The sequence below is a fragment of the Pezoporus flaviventris genome, unplaced genomic scaffold (assembly GCF_033815535.1).
Source record: "Pezoporus flaviventris isolate CSIRO_AGI_PZ_B2104156 unplaced genomic scaffold, CSIRO_AGI_Pfla_v1 ptg000007l, whole genome shotgun sequence".
NCBI lineage: Eukaryota > Metazoa > Chordata > Aves > Psittaciformes > Psittacidae > Pezoporus > Pezoporus flaviventris.
The window spans coordinates 51850152-51867104 of record NW_026892555.1 but is presented as its reverse complement, the minus strand read 5'-3'; the positions used below and the strand labels follow the sequence as shown (position 1 = coordinate 51867104).

The window sequence follows — 16953 nt, the reverse complement described above, 5'->3', positions numbered from 1 at the left end:
ATCCCAGAGCAAGCAGTAGCAGGCATTCTATATAGAAAGGAATCCTGTTGCTGTTTGGATAGGACAGAGACAAAAAAAAATTTTACAATTTTGCACCTTTACTAAAGGCTACCTTTTATTAGCAGAAGGCAGCTAACAGCTGCGTCTGCTTCCAAACAGCCCCAGCCTTGCATCAAAGAAGGTCCTCACTTCTTTTGTCTTCCTCTGATGTGTTGGATATGAGTGGAGATAGACCACTCTCTTGTAGACATAAGAGCTTCTTTTCTGTTATATATCAAGAGCAGTTATTGTTGCACAGGCAAGCACCTTTAAGTTAGACAGGTAATAACTGAACTAAGCTGGTAGATGCATTTTAACCTCACATAAACACATGCTAGCTATTTTTTCCGCAGACCAAAGCAAAGCATTGTCAGTCCTGACTCTTTTAAAGAACTTAAAGGGAAGAAACGGTGCCAATTGGGTTGACGGATATTCAAGGTTTGTCACCATTACATGAACATATCTAAACTATTATGTGTCTGATGGCCCTGGTGTTGCTTCCACTTATGTGAATGGTAAAATGAAAACCAGGAAAGAATGTGTATTAAAAGCAACTTTAAAACAGTCCCTTACATACCTTTAAAACTAAATGGCTTAAACACATGCTTGAGGATGCCAAATCACGCTGTAAACCCAAATCTTTCAGCTCCTGTGTGTGGGTTTGTAGCAAGCGACTCTGGTCTGCAGCTTGTGTCTTATGAAGAAGAGTTATTATTATGAATTTTCATCAGTCCTGAACTGAGCCTCAAATCCAGTAACGCCAGCAGTTTTACATAGCTGATGTTACCATTATGTAATTTCTGAAATACTGTCTCTTGCTGGCAATATTTCACAAGCCCCAGAAGCCAGCCTGCTTTTCCTACTGCCCACCAGCTGGGTTGCTTTGTTTCTATGCGTACTCCAGTCCTCCCTTCAGTTTCGCCCTGGGGATGCAATTTTATACCATAGTTGCCCTGCTCATCTTTGCCTGACTGAGATGCCTGATATCTTCTCATGGCTGTTTGAAAGGCTATGTCCTCTTCACCTCTCAGATGACTTGCTGAGGACCCAGTGACCTAACTGCTAATTAATAAGATGATAGATACAGAGCCAAGCAGTTAGAGAACAGCAGTAGCCCTATAAGAGTGGAGGCAGTGGCATCAGTGAGATTCCACGATGGGTAACTGAGGGAACAGCTATTGCACAGAGACAGAGGCGATGGCAAGAAACCAGCACGAGAGAAAAGAGCCTTGCCAACCCCCTGGTCTGCCCAACTGCAGTCCCCCAGATTTTCAGTGGACTTCACGTTTCCTACAGACTCTTTTGTGTGTTGTAACAGAAAGATCATTCCAGCTGGAAAATGATGATCATCTGTTCCATTGACAGAACAATTACTAAAGCACTATAGGAAACGTGTAAGAAATCTCATATTCCAGTTAGAAAACTTCTTAAAAGATACACTGAGCCACAGGCTACATAAGAATACAAATTTTCATTTCTTGAAAAATTTATAATGGCTATTTTAACTTATTTAAAACAAATGCATTATAGAAAATAATGCATATTTTAGGTATGCTGTGGATGAATGTGCTGCTAAATGAAAACTCCTAATAGCTAAATTATGCTAATTTGATTTGAAAAGTGTTTCTCTCTCTTTACAAACAGCCAGTAAAAATGCTCTGGTCATGAAATCAGCAATGGACTAAAATCCTAATTATTTGTAGTGGATAAATATACTCGATAGAAAACACATAGGGTGTATACATAATTACTAAAGAATAGATTATAATTGCATTTAACATCATTTGCATAATTTAAAATGGAATAACTACATGACTGATTTTTTATGTCTTTTTAAAGGGCACCAATAAAATATGAAGGAGGTATGAAGGCTTATATGAGTAAGAAGTAATGAATAATATCTTTCACATTAAAGAACAATATATTATTCTGTGCACATAAATTGGACTAACTCATTTTTGCAGGTGCAATGGGAAAAGTATGGTACATCAGCAGTTTTAAAAAGTAAAGAATTTGCTAACCGAAGAAGGGATTAGGGATTCTGATCAAATATTCAATGTCTTTTTTGAATAATTAATAAGTCAGCCTGGTGCAAATACGCAGCATATAGCCTTCAATGTTTCAAAAGCTTTTTTTCTTTCAAATCATACTTGTCACTAACATTTAGAAAGTTTAACCTATCACCTTATCATTGTGAGCATTAAAGCCATTTTTGCAGATTTCCCACTGGAACCTCACGTTATGAGTGAAATTAAGTTCAGAGGCCTCATTTAGTTTCCTACCGTGGTGTTCGATAGCCCATAATGATGCACAAATTGGCTAAATATGAAACTAAGCCCTAATTTCAGTAGGTACAGAGAGCATAAGTTTGATACTAGCCAAAGCATAGTAGCAAGATCCCTCAGCAAAAATGACTTGCCTAACACATAATGAGAATGAAATATAATCTGAGAAGTCTGATTAGTACAGTTTGACTGTTTCCCAACCTGCGGCTGCTAAAAGGGAGGAAGAAAAGACAGACTGGAGAATAATAGTGCAACAGATTTCACATGCTAAAACAGTGGAGTGATGTGTGAGCGTTAGTTATCAAAAGAGTAAGCATATACCTCTGTGTACATCCAACCACGAGGAAGCAGTAAGATGGAAAAAGTTAATTTCTTCACATTAAAATTATATAACCCCTGTGTTAATTACTTGGATTTACCAGATGTGGATACTGGATTTCCAAAGGCCTGCTCAGTGCCAACTTGACAACAATCAGTGAAACTTGGAAGCTATTTCCTTTATTGCTCCAATTTGTCATTGCGCATGCCCAAAAATCTTTCCAGCACAAATAGCAAAAGATTTTGCAACACCTTCAGAGAATAAAAGATCCTAATGAGGGAGTCATAGGTTAGGACCTAAATTAAAACAAGTTTTGAAAGACTGCTGTGGCAGCTAGACCTAAGATGCTGTGGCAGCTAGACCTAAGAAAAGCTCACAACTTGCTAAAGCAGATTGAAACTTCATTGCTATGGATAATGAAGGACAAGAGGCACAATCACACAACTGCATTCACAGCTAAAATGATTCCATTTTAAATACTTAAGTAGACTCACTTAATAAGGATCAGGAATAACATCAGAGGTGCTTATCATGCTTTAAATTACTTTCGGATTTTCTGTCCAGCTATGCTGAAATATGAAATGAATGTCTGCTAAATATCTGAACATGGAAAAGATTGTCAGGACCATGAGAACTGACAGGTTGCAGCACTTTTTAAATTGCTGCTAGATTTTGCATTCATTTATATGTTTGCAACCACATATACCAGGACTACCAGATTCAGTAGAGTCGGAATGGTTAGAATAGTTTCTACAGCTCCTACATCAGAACAATCTACATTCAGTTCATCCATCCAATTGATCAGCTTACGTATCTATATCTCACAACTTTCAAGTGCACCAACACTTTTGAGTGGATCAATACCACCAGCCTCTGTTTTAACTGCTTAGAGGGATACAGTGGTCATGAAAGATGCACTTAAAAGCTGCAAGTCTTTCCTTAGGACAGAGTCTAAACTTTACACACAGGACTGAGTCTGGCAAACTCAGAGAGTGAGTTACTGACAGCAAGTGGGGCTGCATCAGGCACCCTTGTCCTTGTTAGGCATCTTTGCTGCCTGATACACAGTTCAGACTGTTCAGGTTACTAAGAAGAAGAAAACAGAAGGTTCACACCCAAATAAATAGCAAGCTGATCAGTACCGAAAATAGCCATGTCACAGCATGAGCAAATAGCTGCCTATGTCCTACTGAGATCCAAAGGATATTGGAAGCTTTTTAATCTATACACCTCTGCAATTTAATTATTTAAATGGACAAACCCCAAAGCCTTTCTAATAAAGCCATAGTCTGCCTAAATCTATAATCTCTGAAAAGAATAAATTCTAATGAAACCTGCTTAAACAAAACCAAATTAACAAATTAGAAAGCTATTTCTGCATATACATGCACTTTTATTTAAATTGTCCGAGAAGGCATTTAGGAAGAGTGAAGAAGGAAACGGTGAGATTTATGAAGTCCTGGGATACCTTGATCACCAGGCAGTTATCCACACCGCAGCAATAGGGCAGTGTCATGTGAATGATATTAAGCACTGTGACAGCTTTTTTTTACATTTGAAATCTGCAAGAACAGAAATTCACAACTATTAAGGAGAGCTTCAGAACTACATAAAACTGGCTCACGCACCTACAGACATTCAGCAAACTAAGTGCCTTTCCACTGAACTGAAAAAAGCTCCTGTTAACTGCCAACCAGCTAAAACTGTTGACAACTGATTCTTGCTGATCAACAACTGGAGGTCACCCATCTTGCTACAAGACTTATTTCAGAATTAAAGGCATACTGCATGCTTCAGGAGTTGTGTCACTAATAACATAGGCTGTTCAGTAGTGAATGCAGTTTCTGGTTTGGGATGACTTTATTTGAACGATTTGGTATTGATCTGGAGTACCTTAGGATTTCCAAACCAAAACATGCTTCATGGGCATGGCAGCTGTTAATTTTTACTACTGCTTTTGACCTCCCTGGATATGATCTCTCCAGTGCTGAGGCTTCCAAGAATCTGGGACAAACCCAAAAAGGAACAAGTTACCTGGGAATGTTGAAAGGCTGCTGCAGATCTCACAGCAATCTGAAGAAACTGGGTTTTTCTGAACACAGTCCTTTGATAAATGAGAAATACCTGCCTCATATAAAGGATGTTTATATCACCATTAGTTGTGGTTATACTTTATGCATGGGACAGAAAGCTTATATAATATATGCCTATAACCAGACCACTCGATTAAAGTGGTATTTCCAGTATTAAAGATTCAACCAGGCATTCGGGTGATTGTTCTGAGCCGCATCTGAACAGATGAAACTTCACAGACAATAATAGCAATGATTTCTACAGATTAATATTTCCAACAATTTTCCACACCATTTTCTCAGGACAAATTCCTATTTTACTTCTGGTTTTTTTTCTGTCATGTTCACAATCTCTAATAAGTTTTCTCATTATTACTGAAATAGAGACAACAGCTACCTGTTCTCAGTTCTGAAGGACGCAGATGCTGCCCTTAGTGTATCTACACTGTTGACTAATGCCCCCATTCCCACCCAGTGTTCCAGAATCTTTCTGCTTCTTTATAATTTGTGTCTTGTGGGATAGAAAATAACCTGCACTGATTGTGGTATTGACTGTCTCAGCTGGTGCAGAATAGCAAATAAAATCAGAGAAAAAAAGCATGATAAAAATGTACAGGTTGTAGGCGAGACAGACCGGTTGCAGTCACAAGGAATACATCAGAAAAAGCAGCATCAGCTGGGTCCTGCCAGTAGCTATATCAACATAACATCAATAAAATACTTATTTTTCCTACTATAGGTATCAGAACAGGTGCCCAGAAGCACATGGCTTAGAAGGGTCATGTAGCAGCAAATTTGTCTTCCAGCTGGAACCAAAGAGAAAGCTACAACTGGAGGACTGGGTTGGAGTGACGATTCTAGTCTGTTATGCCTTTGCACTACAGCAGAAAATGGAAACTATATCAGACTTTTGCCCTAGGTCAGACATTCATCTAACAGCAGTCTGGAGTGGGCATCTACATGGCAAACATCCCCTATAAAAACTTTCCTGCTTGCCTGCAGTATTTTCTGCTCCCAAGAATCTGTATTTCTGCTGTTTTTTTCCAGTGTTGTTTCTTCAAACCATTTTCTGTGTACCCCAGATATTTCACTGGCCAATAGTACATTGTGTGAAAAACTTTTTCTTGGCTATCAGCACATCGACCTGCATATCTTCTGAAGTTCCATTTCAAAAAATGTATTGCTATGAAGACAGGATTTCTTTCTTACCCCAATTATTTTCAACACTCACCTCCAAATACTCTTGAATTATCCATTTTTTATGATCTTCTTTGACCATAATCCCACAAGGTATAACTGAACCGTGACCATGACCAAATAACCTATTTTAAAATCCTTCTACCAATCTATAATAGGTGCTAAGAAATGCTAAACTGAAATGAATTGTTTAACATACATTAGATAATATATTTCATGTTCCTGACCTTGATAGGCCCTCTGAGCCTGTACCCATCTATTTAACTATGGTGATTTAGGGATTAATACAGCTACACTGGTGCAACCCCTCAGAGTGGAGACCATGCAGCATAAAAGGGGCATAATCAGTACAGTTTATCTTGACAGTATATAACTTCAGAGTATTAGGAATAGTATTGGTTTAATGATATTAATATAGAATCATTTCCTGACTAAAACAGTTGACTGCCACAAAACCTTGAGAAGGTTCCTGTTCGACGGGAGGGGTGAGGAGGGAACACAAGACAGACAGTGGGGGGAAAGGCCTTAAAGTTGAAGCTACATGGAGGAACTTTTTTTAAACTCTGCTATTGACACAGTCCTGTTACTGACAGTACGTGAGGCTGATCTGAGCAGGATACCTTTTGCAAACCCTGGCTTTTCAAAGGAACCTCTGGTTCCGAGATAATGGAAGCTCACAACTCCCTGTCATGGAACATAATGTGAAATTGATTTTGTAAGGCTTTATCTACACAAAGTTGCACTGTTTTAATTAAAGGTGTGTTTTTAAATCAACTCTGTTAAACCAGTCCAAGCTCCTGTGTGGACACTCAGAAATTGATTTGAAACTGCCTTATGTCAACTAACCTTAATTTGGCAAAGAACCAATTTACACTGAACAGGCACCAATTTTTGCTGATCCAAAAACAGGATTAAAAATAAAATCTTGTTTTAAATTATAAGATTTTGATGAATGTCTCTGTTTCTGCCTTAGCTATGCCAAGCTATGCTGGCCTCCAGTAGCCTAGTCCATCTGTATAGGAAGGAGACAAACTTACTTCTTTCTGCCTATGTATTTACAGCCTTTTGATAGATACACGTCCTTGCAAAAGGAGAAAGTGTAAAGCACTGTTGAACTAGGGAGTCTAAAACCAAAAGAGGGCAGATGTAAGGAGAAAGAAATGATGAATTGCAGAGACCACTTTCACCCTCCTTTTCTATTAATTTGTTTCTGTAATGCAGAAAGGTGATAAGCAATGAGCCTCCTTCATGATCAGTAAAAGCACTCTCATGGTGTAGTACTGGGGAGCAGCTTAAATAACACACAATTAGTGTAGGGGTGCATGTGAAATCAGGCCAATGTTATCCTGTCAGTCTAACGTTGCTAGAACCAAGCTCAAATCTCTCCTTTTTTAAGGGTCTGGTAGGGGATAGAAGGGATTTTAAAGATCCACTGCAGACTAGCTGTGTGGAAATTTCCCCGAGTTTAAGGATTTCTGTGCAATCCCTTCCAATCATTCACACTCCACTAGGCTGCAAATGAAGGTCTGCATTTGAGTCCACAGCTTACCGAAATTTGTCCATGTTATTTCCACACCCGAGAAACTCATGGGAAAATGGGCAGTGAACTTGTTACCCATGTGCCACTAAGGACACACCTGTATTTGCTCTCGTTCTACAGGTACAGCTAGACAGAAAACCAGAAGCCGCATCATTACATCCAAGAAGCAGGGCCTAATCCTGCTCTCGGGAATGGAAGCCTCTGCACATGTCATCGCAGGAACAGGGCCAGGCTGTGAGATGCTTCCCGGCTGATACTCAAACAAGCATTTTCAGTGATGAGAGACAAAGTATCTCAGTTCATCGCAGAAGGAGAACAAAAGGGCACAATCACAAAAAGTACAGTGTTCCTCCCAACACCCATATATTTGGAGCTAAAGATACTCAGGAACTGAAGTGGGTAATCCTAATGCAGAGTTGACCAATGAGTGACTAAGTACCAGCCAGAAACTGCTTAAAGATAATTTTTCAACCTTTATCCTTTGAGTCAGTTATGGTACTCCAAAAACTCATTCATGAAACCAGTAGGACTTGAAAGTACGTAGATGTACTTAGATTGTGAACTATAGCCCTAATTATTGAGAATAGTGGCCTAATTATTAAGCTTTATTGTAAAGCACTTAAAACTATGCATGACACTAAGTATTCTGTATCCTTGCACTCCTCTGAAATGCTGTTAATGGGTAATATGCTCCTTTTCTTTCTGTTCAGTTCAACAGATTTATTTTCAGAGTGAATCCTGTGTGAATTTCTCCTGAATCAAACTCGTTCCCTGGTGAGACTATATAATCCTGCTGTCTTGTTAAAGCAAAAATCATCTACGAGACTTCATTCAAAACAAATCCCCTGCCAAACTATTTCTTCCTTTTCATTTAGACAGTTATCCTTCTGATAATTTATAAGGAAAAAGATTCTTTCTTTGTCATGTTAAACCTTGTAAAGAGGACTGTATCAGTCTGACAGCAGCATAAACAGAGTTTTGCAGTCTTAGCAGTGCTGGAATATATTGGACAGCTGTTTGTTGCATATGGAGGAAAAACAGCAATATTGCAGTAGTTCAGTGGAAAAAAAATAAACCAAAGATAAAGCTAGTTATGGTTCATTCTAATTACAAACAATTTCCATATATAAAGAGGACTTTCTCAAATGCAGCTGCAGTATTTTAAGTCTCCCATCCCTGCCACTATTAATAAACAGCACTCTAGTGTATTGCATCTACTGGCATTAGTCATGACTGCACCTACTGTCTGTAATGGGATGCCATTCATCAGCATGGTAAGCTCAAAATTAAGTGATTTTCCTGGAAGCTGTTTCTCAGCAGCACCATTTGATCCGCTGTAGTTAAAAAGCCATGTCATTGGTTGCATTATAAATTCCATTTTACAGTCTTCTTTTTTTTTAATATAAATTAATTGTAGCTTTCCTCTAGGCTTAATGCTGGCATAAAAGGTTTTGGCTGATGAACAAATCTTTTCCAAAGACAGGAATTTTCAATTCTATCATTTTTAAATAACGGTGGCATAAAAACCCACATAGGAACAAACTTATTTAAGTCAGCTACACAAATGAAAGTTGACAAGTGATTAGCCCCTTCTGGGAATTAATTGTTTTCTACATTTTAGAAGAAAAAATGTCATCAGTGACTATGAAAGTGGCCTGAAGCATGGGCTTTGGAAGTCTAATACTATAAAGACCAGTTTAAACGATTACATATTTCCGCAATTTTTGTAACTTGGAGTTGGCATGACAAAGCACAAACTTCAAAAAACCCACCATCTCTTGTAAAATGCAAGCAGTATGCACATAATTGTATGAGTCATCCTGAAAGGTCTGCAACAGTGAGTACACTAGTTCCTACCTTAAAAATTTAAGCATGGTATATTGACCCTCTAGGGCAGTGTATACTTGTGCATGCCCAGAAGATAAATTGTTGCTTGCCCTATGGGTGGAAGTAATTTAAATTACTTTTGCTGGCTGTCCTTCTCACTTCTCTTTCTATCAGATGAAAGAATGAGAAGGGATCTGTTTTTTCCTGGCTTCTGCTTTGAGAAGACAGAGCTAAAATTGAATTTATTTAATTCTGCTTCTCACCAGCTATGTCAGAGTCACATTACAGTAAGACCCATTTACACCTGTTCCTCTGATTCTAGTTTCACATTCTAGTTTTCCAAGGAAAGGAAATTTAGGACTGTGCACTAGGTTGGAATCGCAGTGCAATTTGGACAGATTCCTCAAATGGACAAATGGATGGGACAGGTTCCTCAACTGGATAAAGGGACACTTTCACATACAGAGGCAGATAAAAACTTTGTAAGTGTAACCCACTCCTGGAAATGGTGGGGATCATCTGCTGCTTATCATTTGCTTTCTAGACCACATGGCAGGTAATATTTTTTTGGTAAACCTAATTACATCTTGGATCATAGTCCATATAATGGACCAAAAGTTAGCAGTCTTTCGGAGGTGACAGCTTCAAGTCTGCCTACAGATCACCAGATCAGACCCCGCAAACTCTTACGAGTGAATCTTCCCGATCAATAAAATTTATCTCATAAATTCTCATACACACCTACGTCAATTCTGACAATTTACAGGCCAACTCTGTGGATCAACTTAAGTATGTTTCCTTTGTGAAGTAATATATTCATACTACTTGTTTTTCGGGACATTTAAAATTCAGATGACAACAGGGAGGAACAGGTCACTCTAGCATGAAATGAAGAAACAGAAGTTGAATCAACAAAAAAGGAAAAAAAGAGAGGCTGTAAGTTCACATGAAAAATAACGAGGCTTAGAGGTAGCCTCCAGCTAGTGGCAAACATTTCAGGCACTGCAGAATAAATTTTATAGCCCTACGGGACACTCTGAGGATTTGCACACTTCTTCTCCATGACAAATACTCCAAGAAATACTGCTTGTAGATTACTAAGCTAATATCGTGTTACAGGGCAACTGTGATTAGAAAATCTGTGATGTAGAACTTTGGGAAAAGCCCTATTCTTCAGTAGTAAAAGAAAAACATGGGAAGGACTAGGAGAACACTAGTGGATCCGTTTCTTTGAATATAGAGCTTTATGCAATTAGAATTAGGCAGAAATTTCCAAGAAAGGTTTTTATGTCTCACTCCTCATTCTGGCTGGTTACAATCAGGAAATTTCCTCACTATAGAGATGATCTTTCCCATCAGTATCTTCCCTCACACAGCAGCTGTATTACTTGGCTGAGTAATTATTTTTCCTGTTCTGTAGCGCAGGTAGCAGACAGAAAAGTCAACAGTGCAGAAGACATAATAATCAGATCATTAGACCTGACACTTACTTCATACTCCTCTTTGAATCCATAGCCTTCTGCACATTTCATTTGGGTGATGTGCTGTAGCAAGTCAGCTACACGGATGGCTGGATGAAGCTGTCCAGTCTGGTAGGGAACATCCACTGGATCTCGCTTCTTGTAGGTATGGGACTGGACCAGGCTGCTTGTGTCACTGACCATCGTATGGGTTTCATCTAGAACAAGAGTAACTCATCACGTACTGGCTCATTTTCACTTATTAACAGAAATATAACTTACACAGATTTCTAGAGGAATGGCAGAAATCTGACACCATCAATATTGTTTCTGTCTGTGAAGGCTACACCAGGAGAACAGTAAATCCATGGAGCAGTTTACACAGGGAAATTGCAAGACTAATTGGAATGAGGCAAAGTCCATTGAGCATTGCAGAGCAGTCCGAACTCTAATATTGTTTTAAATATCACTAGCTGATTACAAGCAGGTTTTAAATCAGGCATTTGGTTCTAAACTCCATAGAAGTTTCATTCTGAAACTTCAACAAGTCCCCATGGAATGAAATTGGACTTGTATTCTTTAATTACTAAAGTGCTATATTTCACACTGCAAATTTAGAGCAAATGTTTGGAGTGAGCAAAATAAAAAGATGCACAAAATGGCTTATGGTTTCATCAAGCTAGGACTGCAATGGAAATGTAGATCTGAGACAACATTTGGAGATGAACTGTGAGAGGACAAATGCAAAGGATCATCTCATCAGGAAAAATGTCTTGACTGGCTGCTGAACATGCTTTGGAACCATGGTATATCATGAGCCATCACATTAGGCATGGAATGTTATATGTCAACTGACATGCAAGCCAACAAACAGGAGAACCCACTGGGCTGGTTAAAATTTTTATGAGACACATACTCTCCCAACCCTCCACATCTCTTCCGTGGGGCAAATGGGCAACTTACCATTGATTGGCACTTTTAAGAAGATACATATCAGGAGAAAAAAAGAGGAGGAGAAAAAGGAAACAGGGCATAAGCAACAGTACTACATTAATAATTACAGGTAATTTTATGTTTGTAATTTAGTCTTTACAGAGTGGTTTCCTAAATGAGTCAGATTCTGATCTTAGTTTCACAGTATAAAATAAATGTAATGAAACCAAGGTATTTTACTATGGGTGAATTCACACAGATGCTACTGAGATCAAAACTTATACTTAGCAGTAAATAGATAGATGTGAAAGTGCACTCTACCAAAAGAAGCAATATGACTTTCTTCCTGCTTAGGTGGACTTCAAAAAATTTGTTCAGACCTGACAAGAGAAAAAAACCAACCCCAATTCTAAGGTCCAAATATCATCATAAATATATTTTCTGTTTACCCAAATAATAATTTTACATGTTTCAATGAAGTTTTGATTTTTAGCTGAAATTTTAAATGTGGTGCTTTGACTTATCCAAGCTCTTCCTCAATGGCTGCACATTAAACACTGCAAGGGGTTTATTAAAATACTATACTTATTTAAAAATTAATACTCTGTAAAATATATTGTATGGAAGGGAAGTATTAAAATACTATTTCTGCATTCATAAGTTAGGCATATTATAGTGGAAAGTTCTGCAAATACTCATTATGAAAAGGTCCCAGGTTCTCATGTACACACAAAAAATACTACCTAACCTCATTAAAGGTGCATTTCTGGTCTTAGTTAAACCACTGAAAATTGATGTTAAAGCCACAGAGCTCAAGAAAGCATATTTCAAGGATGATTTTAGGCTCTCTCAATTCTCACTTATACTAAGACACATAAAAACTGGTCCTCAGTAAGCATACAGTCAATATGAACTATGCATTTAAAACCTAAATCAAAAATTACAAAGAAGAAATTATGGGTATTAGTATGGGAATTTCACTACCTTTCCTGTCAGTTTGCTAACATGATCTAAGTCAGAGTAAAGTGATTCATCTTTTACCCAGAAAGTTCGACAACTTTTTCTAATACGTGATAAAATTTTACTGCAAAGCACCTTGGGATGCATGGTATGAAGCGTGGTATACAAGTGTAGGTACAATATGTTGCTGTTGAAATGGCACCTGAAAACTACAAGGTGGCTAAGACACAAAAGACAAAAAAAGTATAGGAGGTTGATCATGATTTTTTATGTGGCTTATTTCAAATTTAGAAACAGGCTAGAAAACTTGGGGATTTTTTTTGCAAACTACAGAATTCCTTGTTAGTAACTAAGATGAAGGCAGTTAACAAGGTCTTGTACTATGAAAGCAGCCATTTATGAATCTCTTTCCTATGAGCTCCTTTGTTTTAGACTGATTTTTCTCTCTCCATTACTTTACCTCCATTAATACTATTTTTTTCCTCTTTGGGAGTGATCTTTTCAGATGTTTTAAATAAAATGCTTTCAATCCTTGTTTTATATCATACATTAGGAGCCTCATAATTTTTGCTTTGCCTTTGAGCACTGCTGCATGAGCCTTTCAGGCATAACAGTCCACTGTTTTTCACAGGGTGACCTCTTCCAGATGCAGCGTTCAGATGCAACAGGAATTTTGCCCAGCTTAAATACTCCTACAGCTACAGTTGTTCTACTCTCCACTCACTCATTCTCATAGAGCTGTACAACACTTCAGAAATAATATATTTATTTACTAGTTATATGAACTTATAGCATGGAAGGTAGCTGGAAACCCAGCCCAATATCTTTTCAGGGCTGAGACGCTCAAGAGTTTCAGAAAAATGCACATCACTGATACTAGACAAACATGACCTACACTCATGATCAGCATCTATAAATTCAGCCACCATTATCCAAAGTATTTAAAGCTTATTTAATTTTAACTACAGGCTTGATTCTGTAGGCTAACACAATTTCTCTGGAGGCCGGAAGACAGCAACAGCAGGTATTATTTGCAATTAAAACACAGCATATTTTGTTAATTTCTATAATGCTCTACTGACTCAAGCATAGCTAATTTGATTTGCGTCAGAAAAAACACTATTCCTATACAAGCAGCCATAAAAACATTCTGGGAGAATGGAACACCACTGGTTTGAATGGAACACCAGTTATAAAAGGGTACTAACTTTTTTTACATGTAAGCTTACAAAAACATTAATTTTCCATGGTGAAATTACTGGCAGATTTTCTGAGATGAGTATGCAGAGGTTGCCGTAGCAGACCATAAAATACATATTTAACTAATCCCAGATTTTAAAGACTTAGTAAAGGCAAAGAATTTTATTTCCCAGTGTGTGTTTGTATGATATTTGAATTACTTGCTCAGAGATTATTTCTTGTGGAGAAAAAAGAAGCTAACAAATACTTTTACCATCTCTATTATATGGCAAAGGATCACAAAAAAAAAATTTAAATCAGAGAAACCTTTAACTAAACCCTAATAATTGAGATAGGAAATCTCAAAGTTTTTCTCCTGATAATAGCACTTTTCTCCTTGCCCACACACAAGGTCAGAAAGAACATCTACTGGATGAAGTGTTGAATGAATGCTAAAGCACACACACAAAAAATCTAACATCTCAGGCAGTTAAAAGGCACTGCAAATTTCATTTGCATGCAGATTATTACATTGTCACAGTCACTATCATTACCTTCTTCCAGATTTACATAATGTATAAAAACGCATAAGTTCCTTCTCCCAAGTTATCACGCTGAAATGCACTGCGCTAAATATTATTTCACAATAACAAATTTTCAAGATCACCTTCCTAAACTTCTTATATACTTTATTCTACTTAAGCCTGTTTAACTTGCAATTTAAGAGCAGGAATCAGTTAAGAGGTCTAACATTTTTTTCACTGATTTGAAGAAAAAAGGAGGAGAAAGAAAAATATTTGCTGGAAACACATCAATCGTTGTAAAAAGAGTAAAGAAGCTTAATACTGGAGTGTGAATTCTTGCTACAGTGCACTGTTACATTTTGACTTCCTACTTAAAAAACCAAAATATCTCCCTGTTTAGTTTGAAGTTAGAATGGGAAGGAGGTGTAAATGAAGACAAGCCACAAAGCAGTTAAGAGTTACTTAAGCACTGGAAATGCAAAAGCTTTTCATGCTTATTATTCTATCACTGTGCAGAAAACTCTCTTTTTGACATTGGACAATTGCTGGTTTCCCTAGATTCCCCAGGTATTCCTAGATTTCATTCCCGTGACACCTGATGCATAATAAACTATATACTCTAAGTCTCATGTTATCATTTGGCTGTTCAAAATACCATCTCTCCTCTGAAACTTCACTTTGACAAGCATGTCAGAAACTGTGTGGTATTGTGAGAAGAAATGATAGCTGCTGGATGGACAAAACTGTATTTTGTCTGATTTTCTGTATCATGAATAGCCTAATTAGGAAAAAATGTTACATTTAAGAAGTGACATCTTCAGTTCTGAGATAAAATGGAAAAAAAAAAAGAGGGAAACTATATCAATTGCTGCAATAATCAAATTCTTTTGTATCACTCCAAATACATGCATAAACATTCCTCGCAAATCCACTTGTTAAAAGTATTTCTTTTCTCCCCTGACTTGCACTACAACAGTAGTAATCAAGCCTGATAGTGTCCTTAGCATTCTCAGTGTAGCCAAGCCTACCACACCTCCCTTTAGGATAAAATTCCAGCTTTTTACATACTATTGTCTGTACCCCGAGAACTGTGACTTTCTAAATTACTTCAGCAATAAACTTTGATAAAGGGAAATGTTCTCACCTAAAATTGCAGTTGGCACAAATGGATCTGTCATACATCATAAGCAGGTCAATGCAGAAAAGGTAAAAAGAGAGAGAACAGTAAATGGTTGATAAGGGTTCCCGAGTTTTCTTTCAGAAAGCTACTGTAAGCAATCAGTATGTTGCTTATGTATGTATTCAATTTCTATGTCAAGAAGTATATGAACATAATTATGTGTGCTTCTATTATGAAAAGGTCTATATGGGGTGGAAACCAAGAAAAAAATTGGTTACCTGGGTAATAAGAATTAGGCACTGTTGTGCTCAATGTGTTAGTTTTCATTGTAAATGAAGATGGTGAAGATACAGCTGCAAAGAGAAACAAAGCTGGTTAGTGGCAGCAAAGTGATACGTGGCTATTTAAGCTGAGTGATACAGTGCATATGATTGACTTGGTTGTTTAGAGTCCATCCTGTTGTGTTTGTTGTGCTGGAATCAGGATGTAGAGAAAACCAGGTATGCCTAGTGAATAAAATAGCTCATTGAATTTGATCAATTCTCTAAAAAGAAATGTCATCAGGGAAAGCATTTTGATCAGTGATAACAAATCTACTTCTTACAAGATGAGACTGAATAGTGATGCTACTGATACTACTGATACTATGATGACAGGTGTTTTTGACAGAAGCTTTGATCATTAGTAAGTTTAATTAACAATAGGGTAAATATATAAATGCTGCAAATATTCTACTATAGTTCATTTTTTCTTCTCCCTTCTTTTTTTATTTGTTCAGACAGATGGATGATGTGTACACAGCTACTATTATGCTCTGAATAAGCCTCTTTGTTTAACAATCACTTTCAAAGTGATACATAGATCAATGCTCACATTGGTATTTAATCATTTAACCATTTGTAAAACCTACGGGAAAGACCAATGCAACAAATTAAGTTCAGTTTGTTTGCTGGTATGCAAAGACAATGTGAATTACTTTTGTAAAACAGATACATTTAACAGGTGGGAGTTAATCACAACATTTTACAGGATGTTCAGTCAAAGAGTCAATAAAGGCTTTTAAGCAAAACTCATTGCAAATTCAGCCTCAGTTGCTTGTCTACACAGCCCAAAATCGGTGAATGTAAGCACATTCTGGATATCTGGATACCGATAAACAGACAAACAGGAATTTGTAAAACAAAGCTTGAATTAAGGAAGACAGGATCTGCTGGATAAGGAGTGAGGTTACTCCTGCTGGCTTTCATCCCTTTTTTTTTTTGGTTGATCTTCTAGTGCATACAGTTGCCAGCCCTTGTTAAGATGGAACTATCTGAAAACTGGCTTAAATAATGCTGGCAGTTATCACTTGTCATATAAATGAATATATCTGAGACTACTTTCCTTTGATTATGTCTCCTGAATCACTGGATGGAAAGAACAGAGAGGGACTCCTTTTGGGTCTGAATGCAGAGATCAGTTGAGGTCAGGGCTACTGCAGCTAGTAAGACTGGCTAGA

The 16953-nt window shown here is 37.5% G+C and overlaps 1 protein-coding gene across 12 annotated transcripts in view; it reads right to left on the bottom strand.

Moving 5' to 3' along the window:
• Window positions 1-16953, bottom strand: part of PTPRM (protein tyrosine phosphatase receptor type M) — a 472285-nt gene that overhangs the window by 80890 nt on the left and 374442 nt on the right. For 5 of the 12 annotated variants that reach the window (XM_061448768.1, XM_061448771.1, XM_061448775.1 and 2 more), the window contains 4 exons: window positions 15734-15808; window positions 15480-15506; window positions 11703-11714; window positions 10770-10957 (listed from right to left, as the gene is read on the bottom strand). In XM_061448768.1, coding sequence (XP_061304752.1) covers window positions 10770-10957; window positions 11703-11714; window positions 15480-15506; window positions 15734-15808 — 302 coding nt within the window. The remainder of the gene's footprint in view (window positions 1-10769; window positions 10958-11702; window positions 11715-15479; window positions 15507-15733; window positions 15809-16953) is intronic. The other 7 variants (XM_061448772.1, XM_061448774.1, XM_061448778.1 and 4 more) reach the window with 3 other exon arrangements.